The sequence below is a fragment of the Gambusia affinis genome, linkage group LG11 (genome assembly GCF_019740435.1).
Source record: "Gambusia affinis linkage group LG11, SWU_Gaff_1.0, whole genome shotgun sequence".
Lineage (NCBI taxonomy): Eukaryota > Metazoa > Chordata > Actinopteri > Cyprinodontiformes > Poeciliidae > Gambusia > Gambusia affinis.
In genome coordinates this window covers 14147655-14162069 of record NC_057878.1, presented here as the reverse complement: position 1 = coordinate 14162069, position 14415 = coordinate 14147655, and the positions used below count along the sequence as shown (strand labels likewise).

Genomic DNA, 14415 nt, shown 5'->3' with positions numbered 1-14415 from the left:
CAATGCATAATCCATGATTTAGGCCTCAAGAGTGGACTATTTTCAGTTCAGGAAATCAAGACGTTAATAGCTGGTATAGTAATAAACACACAGTCATCAAGCATAGCAATTAAACATTGACTTTCATAAGAATAACTTCACTCACCTGTGAGGTAATCCAGACTTTCTAGCATTTTCTTTTCCCTCGTGAAGTCCAAAGCAAACGTATCGAATGCATCATTCAGGTTAATTTCTGGTAACAGTATCTGAGAGGATGCTGTTGCCATAGAGACTCTGTTATAAAAAAAAAAAAAAAGAAGAGTCATTAATGTGTCATCAAAGTGGCAAAAATGCATCCATTAATTGTATCTAAAATATTTACAGTGCTTTGTAAAAATACAATGAAATGCATTTAGATTTTCGGTGGTGATTTGACAAAACATGAAAAAGGTATGAATTCTTTTGCAAGGTATTATATATTGTTGATGTTTGGTATCTCTTACCTCTCACAGATACTTTTAGCTGTCTGAAGGAAGCGGGCGTGGTCGCTTTCCTTAAGGGTTTGGTCAGCCTGAGTGATGAGGGAGGACGATCTCTCGACGCACTGCTTGCAGCCTGCTATCTGTTGAGCGAGCTTCCTCAGCCTCATGGCCTAGGCAGAAAACATGACACGAACATAGATGATTATTGTTAAATAACCAATAAATCCAGTGTGATGTTTAGCTATGTCAGTCACAAAATCCCCGTGGGAAAACATCTGATTTCCTTAATACTGTGGATTTTCTTTTTTCTTTTTTTTTTTTTTTTTTGTCAAACTGAGCTGTACTTGCAATGGAGGGCATATTTGCAAAGCTTTCCTAACAGCGCTGTCAGAAGCACAACATCCTCCTAACTGGCTTAACAGCCAAGAGGAAATTCACAACCTGTCATGAGGCACAAGGTGAGAAAGGAAAGAGTCCTCAAGAGAAGAGCTTCTCCGAAAGCAGGGCTGATCTTATGCTGACACTGAACAAGGCACAACTAGATATAACTTCTCTAAGGGAGAGGTGATGATTCCCAGCAATCATGGAAAGGAATGTAAACAATATTTTAAATAATTGCAGAAGCTCTGACAAATATATGAATTCTGTTTGAATTGCCCTAACCCCACAATTTTGGGTAGAGCATGTAGTCTTTTTGGCACTTTCGATAACTATTTGGGAAATAGCGGCCTCAGCTCACACAGTTGCACTTAATCAGCATGAATCATTACCCATCTCTCCTTTGTTCTGAATAAAACGCTGACACGCAGTGAGCACGTTTCCGATGTTGACAGCAAAACTCGAACTGCATGTTTTATAAAAAGTGTAAAACAGTGCAAAAATGCTGACAGGTTCTTCTTTCAAGTTTGAGACTGGTATAAATATTTCATTTAATGAAACTGATATGGTTTTTAACCCAAACTTGGGCTACCCATGCATCATCCCAACCTCATCCTGCTTATCTCCAGCTTCTCTGCAGAAACTATGTATTTATTTTCAGTAAGATCTTAACCAAATTTTCATTAAGGCATCTTGAGAAGTAGCATTAAATATATTACGTTTTTTTTTTTTTTTTTTTTTTTTAAGTTTTTATTGGCTCTAGTGGCCTTTATTTGATAGTTAATTGAGAGGAAAGTGGGTAAGGAGAGAAGGGGGAAGACATGCGGCAAAGGTCAACAGGCCGGGAATCGAACCTGCGACGGCCGCGTCGAGGACTAAGGCCTCCTTATGTGGGTTGTGCTTAACCCCTGCACCACCACAGCACATCCCTAAATATATTACGTTTACTGTGGAAAGTCTTTACCATTTCAAAAAGGCTCACACATCTCACTTCTGTAGCGAGACTACAGTTTTTCCAACAACACAATGTTCGTGGTCTCAGGAGGCAAGGTTATCAATGTAAACAAGGTGATGCACATGTACAAAGAACAAGAGTACCTTTCCCTCCTTTATCTTTGTTGCTATTATTTGTCTTCGATGCTGTATGATATTAATCAGCAGGTCACACTCCTCCTGTAGCTTGTTTTCTTGCCGCGAGGCGTTTACCTGGACAGAAGAGAAGTTTGAGATAAGCAAAAGTAAAAAAATAAATAAATAAATAAGTGGTGCTCATGCTAGCATTTGCTTTGACAAAATGTTGTGCTGCAAGCTTCTTCATGAGAAAATCGGAAATCTTTACAGGAACCCTTATGAGGATCACATTCAATAGCATACAAGCAAAATGACGCTGAAAATCAAATGCGATGATTCTTCTTCCGTCTCACAGGAGGCAAGATCATAATAAATTGATTTTGTGAGGGATTTCTCTTCTTGTCCCTTGTGTTCCTCATCAACAACTAGTTAAACTTTTATATCTCTCTGTTTGGTGACAAAAAAAAAAGTTTGGTAAATCAGCAATAAACAGAAAAATTACAACTTACAAAATTTTATGAACTAAGAATGGAAAATAATAAATAATAAATTATTATGACAAAATAAATGAGCAAGTTATTATTATTATTATTTTTATTATTATTATTACTACTAGTATTAATAATATGAATAATAATAAATTTTTTGCTCATCTATGAACCATTAAATTCAGGTTTTTGACTATTTACTCTCCATTACTTTGTAATTAGCAAAATTACATAAAACATTTTAGAAACTATTATTGCAAAAGTTGTAACATAATAAGTGAGTTTTGATGACATGATCTACTTTTAGATCCGGTAATTCATCATGAGTACCGTAAGAGTTTCCAGATGGATAAATAAATCTCACCTCCACATTCTGGCAGGTTTGGATGAGTTTCCCCATCAAACTTTCTAATTCACTGGTCCGTTTGATTAAGCTGCTGAGGTTGGAGTCCAATGCTTGCTGCAAAACATAATAGAACAAAAATCAGCATTTCATTATATACTTTTATATCATCAAGCCATAAAGCAGCTGATCAAATACTGAAGAGCAGGTACAGTATTTATCGATATACAGCATGTCAGAGCCCAGACGTAAAGAATAGTGGACGTAACTGGATCTGGCTGTCCACTTTTAGGCTCTGATTAGCGCGAACCCCCACAAAGTCCTCCCTGTGGTGTGCCAAAGATCCCATCACCCAGCCTGCTGGGGCATGGAGCTTAGCAGAACATCTGTCAGTGATTAAAACAACTAAACCCTGGCTGTGTTAATCACTTACTGAGATCAAAGGCTTAAATCTCAAACTTAGTCTCTTGACTGTAATTGTGTGGCATGAAGATGTTGTGGTCTGATGGGAAAAAATATCATCTTATATGCTGAGTATTATCCCTCTAACATTGAAAGACAGATTTCAAGATGAAATGGGGCACAACAGTTCATACTTTTTTTCTAGAATTTTTCATATGAATATATTTTAAATGTAATAATGGAAAATAGTTATTAACCTGCAACATTTTTGCACTCCATATTGAATTGGTAAAATTATTTCTATGTGATAAAAGCTAGTAAACGAGACTTTTTAGGAGAATTTCCCTCAGTGCGACATGGGTCAGATGTTTTGAGCGACCTTCCACAAGCTTCTCACATGGATCTGAAGTGATTTTTCCCCATTCTCTCTGACAGAGCTGGTGTATCTTGCACATATTTTTTTTTTAGATCTATCCAGCAATATTCTATAGAACTGAGAGCAGAGTTTTGTGATGGCCACCTCAAAATCATGACTTTGTAATCCATACTCCACTTTGTCTCATAATCGACTGCTACTTAGGGTTGCTATCCATTTGTAAAGCTCACTGTACTCTACATAATGCTGCCACTCCCTACTTCACAGTTCAGATAATACTCTCAGGCTTGAAAGCATCCACCTTTTTTTACTCCAAATTTCCCTTTCATCAGGCCTCTGGACAAGTCTCCAAAATCAATGTCATTGTCACTAAGTGCAGTGGCATTTTACTTTTTATGTTGCTTTTGGAGAAAAGCAGACAAAAGTAGGCTTTCAGCTCATTTTGAACAGGACCAGTTTCACTGTGCATTTTGAAACTCTCTGAACAGCTTCAGCCAGAATCATTACAAAGTTGCAAACTCCACAGTGAAACACATTCACTCCTGGACCAAAGGAACAGTCCTAAACTCTCTGGTGGCTGGATGTTTCCCAGCTGTTTAAACATGAATATAATTGTTCAACTAGATGAACATGACTCCATCAGGCATTGAATTAGTTTTCAATGATGAAAGAGAGAATTTTGCTCTCTTCTTGATATCTTGGCTGACATCTCTCTCTCTTTTCTCTGTCTTTTAAAAATATAGACATTTTTGATCACTCCAACAGACCCAAAAAACTGGAAAGGTTTAGTCAAAGGTGGCATCAGACAGTGAGAAAAGGTTATAAATCTTTTTTATACAACATGTGTAAATACTCCAACTCGTTTTGTTCAATCTTCATTTAGTAACAATGCTGGATTGTTAACATGCCAACATAGCTTGAAGATTACCGGTACATATTTCTCTGAACTGTGTACCTATTTATATGCATCATTGGTGGTCATGTGTAAAGTTATTATGCCATATGGTCTAAAAATGGAGTCACCAGCAAGACCAAGTACTAAGTTAGGGAGGTCATTTTACCACCTGGTAAGCTGCCCTGGGACATCAAGGGATACTCACCGGGGCCAGGCGAAGTCCCCACAGCAACAGCTGGGTTAGCAAATTTCTGGGAGCCATAGGATCATGGAAACCCATCCAACAGGAGCTCATCACTCATATTAAGCTTACAGTCTAATTCTGAACAATTCTTCATTCAAAATCGTTTAGTACTTTCCTGTGGTTTTTAAATCGCTGAACCACCACTGATGCAATGCTTTGTGTTTTGTGCTCTTCTGTAGCTTTTAAGAAGTAATAATAACTAGAAACATACTTTTGTAGAGTTTCCTTTTATAAGCATTCAATAAAAGATCAACACCACTCTTCCACTGTTCTAGTGGAGGAGTGGTGTTGCACTACCGCATAACAGCAAAACTGTTCTGGTTTCAAATCCCAGCAGGAGATTTTCTGTGTCAAGTTTTCCGAATTCTTCTCCTGCTCACATTAGTTTTGTCTCCAGTTTTCTACCAAATCTCAAAGAAAAACATGCATGTTAGGTTAAGGTGTGCACATACTGTATAAGAACCAAGTTTAGTGTTATATTTGTTCACGCAATGTAACAAGAATGGGATACTTTATACAGCTCAAGAAACTGAGGTGCAGACCTCTTGGGAAATATTCAGCAAAAGCAAAAGGAAAAAAAAATCTGTTTTTCTCTTTTTCTAAGTATACTGACTTCAAAGCTCTGCAATTAAACAATGCTAGTCTGACACCACAGACGAAAAACTGTCAGGATGAGGTGCTAAGAGTTACATGCAATGACTCCCAAACCAGGGCTGCAGGAAAAGAATACCACCTATCTTTTCTCTTTTCTCCAGGGAGAGAGGACGTACATCAGCTCTTGAGTAATGTTAACAGATTTTAAATTATAGATTCTAACCAGCATCTTATGTGTGAGTGTGAGAATAAATGGTTGTTCTCTCTGTGATGTGTATAACTGCTTCTCCTCAGTGATTACTGCAGGCAACCAACAAATAAAGGTTTTCCAAAATTTGAAATAATGTTTTTTGGTCAAAGCACTACAACATATGGCGTAGAAAAATGAGCTGCAAGTCCTTAAATATAGGCAGTAGATTTTAATTTAACACAATTAATTAATGAAATACAAAGTTAACCTACCATTTTTATCAAGATATGTTGCCACTCTATTTGTACTATGAACCCCTCTTCTCCATGTCCCCACTAAATCCTGTTTTTTAAATTATTTAAAATGTAAAAAGTATACCTTATTTTTTCTACATTGATGTAAAAAAACTGGTTTTGAGGGACCACTCTTGAAGTCTATCTCCATATAATGATTCCCCATGTTAACAGCTGCCTCAGAGTCCCAGTTAGCAGCTATGACAGCAGATCTAATTTGTCATGGTTAAGAGTACATTTAATGAAAAATGACTGAAAATCCCGTTGGTTCACACTGTAGTTTAAATCTATCCTAGGCAATGAGTCTAAGGATTAAATAGAGAACCAGGGCTTTAGGATGCAACACTGAATATAAATAACACACAGGAGAAGGAGCAGTGCTGTTCATTCCTGGTATCCAGCTCAGTGCTACAGAATACTACTTAATCATTCATAACTACTCACAGCAAAGGATTTTGGAACAATGCCCAGTTCTACAGCAACATTGAAATCACTGTGTTATCTGAAAACTGCAAACGAAACATCAGCTAAACTGACCATTGCAAATATTTGCTACAATTTTCTCTGATTTTGAAACTAACGACAACTTGAAAACATAATTTTAGCCTGTGTTAATTTGACAAACCAGTAAAAGAAACAATTTTCTTATCTAAAAAAATCAACAAGTATTCAGTGCTCATTTCTGTTAGCTGATTTGGCATAAACAATATGTTATTGCGGCTGCACATTGAGAAATCTAAAAACAAGGGATCAGAACTATTCCTCCGAACTATAAATAAACATATTTATGTTTGTAATTTTCTTGTTTTTATTCTTTGCCTCACCACACAGTTAGCCTTAAAGCTGCAATTAGTAATAAGCTCCGAAAGTTCAAAGCCTGAAGCAATTTAAATAAATTAAACTTATACAGCCTAATTTATTAAAAATACAAATCTTTAACTCATCTACATTTTCTACATATAGCTATGATTTATTTATACTGAAAAGAGTGTGATGAAAGCCATTCCAGAGTCTGTGTTGCTGGTACAGGCGAGGTGAATTCATAGCTTCAAAAAGTAGAGCATGGAGCATAGCGTACTGATCAAAGTAGCCTAAAATACAGGCACATATGTGTGCTTTTAGGAAGTGTTTGATTATCTCAAGTGAGACGCAAATAAAGTCATAAAGAGGAAATGGGAAAAATATAAGACAGCAGGCAGCATCAGTCATAAAGTGAGTTCATGTCATGGAAACATTTTCATCTGCTGCTTCTCTGAATGTGCCTAAAATATAACTTCTTTGACAACATCAATCTTCCTGGCGTGTTTGAATAACTTTCTCCGAACTGAGAACTCTTTCCTAAAATCATTTAAACTCGATGAGAGTAAAGAGTAGCAGCTTCCTTTTCTACTGGAATGCTTCTGGCTCCACACCTTTGCTTTGGCCAGACGCTCTTCCTTCCTTTTAGAGTCCAAGCGGGTCACTGTCAGGATCAGGAGTTATATCCTGTGTCAACATTAGGAATTTAATAAATTGGCTCCATATTCTTCCTGTGAGTATTACAGGTGCTGTTAGAAATGCATGTAGGACAAAGCAGATGGAGACATTGGTTGGATAGAAGACCATAGATCCAAGAAGAGAGGAAGTATGTAACAGATCCAAAACTTCCAAGTTCTGATCAAGCAAAGCACTAGAGACACAACAAGAAACCTGATGCAAATGGAGCACAACGCGTCCCGCGGGGTTTAGGGGTGGGAGGAGAAACCAAAATAAAACATTTTTGTATTCATTTGATACAGGGTTTTAGTTATTTTCCATCTTAGATTTCTTTTTTATACTGATGCTTAACATTTTTCTGCAGTAGTAGTAGTAGATCAATCTATTGATCTACATCTGTTTTGTTTTATTTTTTTAAATTTACTGGTGCGTTAATTTCTTTAGTCTTTCATTTTCTAATTATTTTAACTGTGACCGTCTTAGCTGTCATTAGCATTTTCTTTGAAGTAGCAAAACTCAATTAAGACCAGATTTTTATATATTTATGAAATATCAGAAGGTTTGTGTGAAAGGACTAAAAATAGAAATCTGTTTTGAATCTAAAGTTTCTATTAAACTTCTGAAGTTTATAACTACGTTGTAATGTTTGCAATATTTGCATATGTGGACTAATGGGTATGATAATGAATTCATGCATTAATAGAGTTTGGGGGTTTTTACAGGTTTTTTTTTAATAAAAATGCACGCTGAAAATTGTTTACCCCATTTTCAATCATCAATTGAAAAACCCTTATTGCAAACAAAACTTTCTTATAACTGCTGATCTGCTTTTTGAAACCTTCCACCAATATTTTGACATCCTTGACATTGGAAGACCTCCTTGCCATCACGCTCATTTTTAGCTTCCTTCCACATATTCTTATCCAAAACATTAATAATGCTTTTATAGAGTAGAAAAATGTTGGCAAAAAATTTAAATATTGCTAAATCTGCAGGGGGGGACAGGGGATTAAATGAATTTGGCCTAAACTATAACAGTGCGATGGAAAGTGTGAAACCACGAGTGCATTGGCAATTCTTAACAAATATTGCAAAAATGCTGAGAACTGATCTCCACCGGGTTACATTTTGCATATGTGGTTTTCTCCAAGTACTCCGGTTTCTTACCATAGTCCACAAGCATCCATAATATTTTATTAAAATCGAAGTTAAGAGAAAATAGAAAGTTGTTGATTCTGCGTCTGACTTTGTCACAAACTAGCCCAGAAACCTTTCGAGGGTATATCCAACTTCTCAAACATTTACTGATGGAAAACAATCCAGGCCCTAATTAGAGCAGGACAGAGACAGAAAATGGACGGGATGCCGCAAAGAATATGTAAAGGTCACAGGCGAAGTCCCAAATTTCAAGTTCTGCTCGGATATCTATGGGATACGTCTCATTATTTGTGATAAAAACACATGAATGAACCACAACCTTTAGAAACAATAAAACCTTAACATCCCAATACTAGACACCTTGCTCCACAAGTTCTTTTTGTATTTCTTACTGGGACAAATTTATTTAGGGTTAAAGATTTATCAAACAAGTAGCGTAAATGCTGAAGCTCACAACTAGTTTTATCATGGTTGACTTCATTTTATGCTGTTTCTCCTTGATTTTTTAAAAATGCTTTTAATTCTAATCTACTTTAACTCAATGACTTACATATTTAGGTTTCTATTTTGTTTTTTGCAGTCTTGGTAGTCTATTGCATATCAAGATTACTGTTCTGCATTTCACAGTATTTCAATTATTTCAGACTTTCATTGCCATATCAGTGTATCAAATTATTTTACATTTAAAAATTGTTACGTTGATATTTTTGATAAAGTAATTACTGTGTACATCAATAAATGTATTATTATTGTTCTTCTCCTTTCTTTTATTACCATTAGCATATTAACAAAATTATTACACAGTTCAGCTATTTTTTATTGTTTCTATTTTTGCAGTTTTACTATGTTAAAAATATTAAGTCTTTAAATTCAAAAAATGTCTATTCCAATTTTTTGTAGTCTGAAAGATTATGTTGTTCCCTTATCACACCTCTGAACGCCGTAGTGGAAAAATCTAAAACCTGAAGAAAATTTATTTTGTACATTTGTAAGTAACCACTATATATTGTGCTTTAAATTGTATTTGTCTATACATCTATTTTTTATTTCCTTCACAATGAGGTAATACTTTTTAGGGGACTTGACAAGTCATGGATTGACTTAAATATCTGCTTAATAGCTTTGATATGCTGTACACAAATATACCGATTGTCCCGCTTTTTAAAAATGATACCTCAATTTTGTATTTTTTTTGTATTTAACTCTAATCTCTAATCAGAAAAAGCATCTAAAGCTTATGAACTTGTAAAGCAGTAAATCCATTGAGAATACTTTTGTGGATCTTCCATTCTGCATCCATAAGAGCATTAAAAATACTAGCATTTAATCCCCCACCTAACATTGTCTCAAATTCTGTGAAATCATGAGGACAAAACTCCAGAGAGCTGGACCCCAGTGGACTGCAAGTTGTTTATTTGGGGTTTCTAAAGATACGTTGGTAACTTACCACAGCCCAAGTTTTTAAGAATATTATTACACTGAAGCTAAGGGGGAGTATCGCTATTGTTCAACCCTGTAATACATCTGACTGGAAATATAACCAGGATGTTCCCAAACTCTAGCACTTTTCATGCCGAAATAAACGCCAGCCACCACTGGCTTTCACCATGTGACCCTGAATCGGACAAAGCAGCTACAGACAACGGATGGATAGTCAGACAGAGGTACTTAAATGCAAAAAAGGACACAGACAATGCATCTGAAATCCCACATTCTGGTAGAACATAGACACTCCATAAGCGCCAGGACACAAAGGCAACAAACCACAACACTCTGCAATGCCAGATACTACAGTTCCCAAGAGTGCTTCCATTCATTTCTGGGTTTGAGTTATTTCTGGTGTAGATTGAAGGTGAACTTGTCTCATAATGGTTAATTATCAAGGGTTGTATTTTATAGATGAGTACCACACTTACTGTCATTCGCAGTCATTTTCATAGTAATTGATTTATTGAAAAATTTATATTTGTAATTATAATAATACTGGCAGTTCAGCACTGCACCTAATGTAGCAATACCTTGAATAATTAATTTAATTAATCTTAGTCTTTTCCCCTATACCTTAAATAATTTCTGAAGTTAATTTTGAACTTGTTTTTTTTTTTTTTGTTTGTTTGTTTGTTTGTTGACTGTCCATTTCTGTGGGTTCCTAAATTGTCCCTTACAGGAAAAAATATGTTTTCCATAGAGAAGCTTTTATCCATTATATCCTTCCAGACGTCTGTCTTTATTAGTGGTTTGCTTTTCAGCTAAAGATATTGTGACCCCTATGAACAATAAAATCAGACTCCAATCCCTGAAGTATTATTCTTGGGACGAGTCCTATATCAAGATATTTCAAACAAATTTTAAATAATGTCATCCAAAAATATGTGGAGCGTTGCACATAGCTAAAAAACCTGACTGCGACTGGCGCCCCATTGCCATCAGGCCTGTTGCTTTGTGCCCAAATGTTTGAATTTATTTTGAGGCATGATAAGAAAACGTTTTCCAGCTGAATTCCCTCCATATTTTAGAGCTGGCTGTGGTCTGCTGTGTCCTGCATGTGGAATGCCAATGATTTCTGAGCAGGGGTAGAAGTGGAAACAAAGGTAGATTGTGACCTGAGAAAAACACTTACATAACCTTTACATTAAACATATAAAATAAACTGTTTTTAACATACAGCTGTGACAGGAATAAGAAAACCAAAATCAGCATTAGGTGGAATAACCCTGATTTGTAATGGCGCCTTTCATTTGTGTCTCAGAATGCTCTCTACCAGTCTTCCTTAATACTTTTGGGTTCAGATAATTACTAATCAGTTCTTCATTAGGCAGAATAATATGTGTTTGCATTGAAATTCAAGAGAAGCTGACATACATGCAGAGATGATGTTTAAAGAAAGAAATGGTTTCCAGAACTTTACGTTTAATTTCCTGTAGTAGTCGACGTCATATTGTGTCAATATTTTTACACGTCTATCACATTTTTTGTTTCAATGTACTAAGCGACGTCGTTATTATACAATGCACAAGGAAATTTACTGCTCTATCTTTTAAAATATGTTAATTCAGACTGGTATTCCTGTAAATAAAAGTTCAATATTTGAAAGTATAATTTTACTGTTTGGAAAATGAGAAGAAAATTTGAGTGAAAGTCATTTCTACAACGCTCTATATAATTCAATTCAACATGGTTTATTTATGAGGCCCCAATTTACAGCAAATGTCATTTCAAAGCACTTTACAAGATAAACAGTTTGAATTCACATACAGTTATATGGAAGGATACAATGATTTCTGTTTACTGCAATTATTGCACGACCACATAAATTAAAAGTGGAATTTACTGTGAATAAGTGTAGCACTGTCCTACTGTCACCATAACATCTGTTAAAGTCTTAACATTATCCCAGATTGTTTGCTTGGTTTTAGATTAGCATCTTCCCATGGTTTAAACAGAGTCAATTTAATTTCACTTCAAAGTTTCAGTCTTTTGCCTGTTTACATATAAGCTTTGGGATTGACTGGAAAACTCGTATTCCTTAAAGCAGCAGTCACTCTCTTTGATCATTCGTAGTGAAATATTGACACAAAAATGTGGCAATTATGATTTGATCTCAGCACATAATGATCCAAATATTCAGCAGCACACGTGCCTGTGCAATGTCACACAATTTTCTTTATGTGGGACATTTTGAAACACTTTGATCAGGAGAAAAACTCTATCAGAGCTATTCATAAGCTCAGCTGAATGCCACCTGGGTCCTGGACTGCATGCCATATGAAAAGCCTATTTTCCACAGCAGTAGGAATTGCTATTTCCTCTTTCACTTCCGACCTCAAACAGCGGAAGTAGCTGCATGTAATGTGAAGTCCATAGGACGCAGAGATAAATAAAAAGAATAACATCAAAAATTACACCCAGCAAGTAAATACTTAACTCTGCAGGAAGATTAAATGGAAAGCCTTTATCTTCCTCTTTATCCGTAACGTCATTAATCACTTAGACGATGTTATTAAGCCACATTAGTGCTCACATTAGTTACTAGATGCAATAATGAAAACACAACAGGCTCATAAAACTGAGCACTATACCTCATACATTAGCAGCTGCCAAGGTCACATTAGCATGTCTCATTAGTCAATGCCTTAGACCCGTGTTAGCTGTTTCAGGAAATACATCACTTTATCTTCACAGATACTTTTCATCCCTCAGGAAGATTACGTTCAGATTCAAGGAAGATCAATAAAACAAATCTGTCCCGATTGTTTGATTAAAGAAATGATGCTGATCACCTGGTCCGCCTCCTGGTATGATTGATCATTCCCCGCACAGAGAAGGCGGCCAGGAGACGTCTGCATGATGACAGCATGATCAGACAAAGGAGAGAAGTTAACACCAATCCTCTGAGCTAAAAAACATCCCAAAAAACTGCTTGCATCCAAATTCCACTGTGACCGGCAAGCGTAAGAACTAGGACAGATGCGGTATGGATTGATTTTATGATAAATAAAAACATCTGTTTGTGACTCATGCATGAACATTGTGAATGTTGGTGAAGAAAGTGGATGTTGTTTTCATGCAGCCGTTCATTTCAAGAAGAAAAGGAATGGTTGTTTTGTTTTTGTTTTTAGAAAAGAATAGTTTCCTTCAAAAAACTTTGACTATATGTCACGTGATGATCTGAAAACTTCCCAAATTACGGAGCCAGGAATGGGTATAACAGCTGCTATTAATTAAGTTTATCATTCTGTTACTGAAAGGTAGCCAAACTAGTTTATGGCGTTTTCTCAATAATCACATTTTATACTGAGAAAACCAGATTTTTTTTTTATTACTATGCTGTTGATATTTGGCAAAATGGGTTAACTTTGATTATCCTCTATGCAAACAACTGAGTTATAGTATTCAGTATTTTGCTGTGGATGATGCCCCTAATATTGCACGACAATGTTAGTATACCATCTGGAGGTTCATCCTGCATCTATTCTTTTGTGTCCATTCTTTTCAACACAAACCTATAAAAAAAGCTTAATCGCATGATTGTTTAAGACATTTTTAAACGATTTTTAAAAGCAATTTAATTTTCTAAATTATAATGAAACTTATATTAATAAGGTTTTATTAAATTGAGATAAAGCTATATTTTACTGATAATCTTGAGGTAAAGGGGAAAAGAATTAAAATGACAAAATAAACTTTTTAAGGTGCGTCATCTGCTGGCTTCCATACTTAAACCGTTGATTATATTTTTGTTTTCCTTTACTAAAGACCATTTTAAATGTGATCATAAAATAAACCCATATAATTCCCGAAGCTAAAATAAATCACTAATAACACCGGAATTTCTGCGAGAACTGCTCATTTAAATTTACAATGAACTGAAAGCAGAGACACCCTTTTCATGCTCCAGCTAACATCATCTCTTATTAATGCCTGCCCTGCTGTTGAAAGTGAGCAGTTCCCCTTAGGGTAAAGATGTCAGTGCCTGGTCCAAGTGCTATTGCGTTCTGGAATTAAAAGCAGAGTAAAAGGTGGTTTTCTTGCATGACATATTGCAGCACAGTTAGTTCTATAAAGTTTATAATGCCTATAAAAATCCCCCACCGTGGACCTGACTGAAAGAGAACACTGACTTCACAACTGATTACCAAGAAATCCAGAACTCATTTCTCATTCAAGGCAAAATACATCTGTCTTTTGTTTATGTAGTTTTTTAAGCCACAACACAGAATCTTATTTTACTGAGAAAGAAGTCGATCACATCTAAGGGAAGACACCGTTTGGTCAACGTTAACTCAGATTAACTTCCTAAACATTATGAAGTACACTTCAAAGAGATTGAGATGTAATTACTCGTTACGTCTGCATGCATCGCCAAGCTGCTGATCATTCAGAAATATTTCATAGGAAGGTAAAGTGCAAAGGACAGTGTTTTCTTTGTCTGTTTTTTTTTTTTTTAAAGAAAATTGCTGATAAACTTTGATTCATGTGACAGTGCATACCATTAACATCATGCATTTGTTGCTTGATGCAAATTTTAATAATTTTACTATCATAT

The 14415-nt window shown here is 35.7% G+C and overlaps 1 protein-coding gene across 11 annotated transcripts in view; it reads right to left on the bottom strand.

The window, feature by feature from the left end:
* Positions 1-14415, bottom strand: part of mid1 (midline 1) — a 40737-nt gene that overhangs the window by 4274 nt on the left and 22048 nt on the right. For 7 of the 11 annotated variants that reach the window (XM_044132204.1, XM_044132202.1, XM_044132201.1 and 4 more), the window contains 5 exons: positions 12650-12709; positions 2763-2858; positions 1938-2045; positions 483-631; positions 146-273 (listed from right to left, as the gene is read on the bottom strand). In XM_044132204.1, coding sequence (XP_043988139.1) covers positions 146-273; positions 483-631; positions 1938-2045; positions 2763-2858; positions 12650-12709 — 541 coding nt within the window. The remainder of the gene's footprint in view (positions 1-145; positions 274-482; positions 632-1937; positions 2046-2762; positions 2859-12649; positions 12710-14415) is intronic. The other 4 variants (XM_044132210.1, XM_044132207.1, XM_044132211.1 and 1 more) reach the window with 1 other exon arrangement.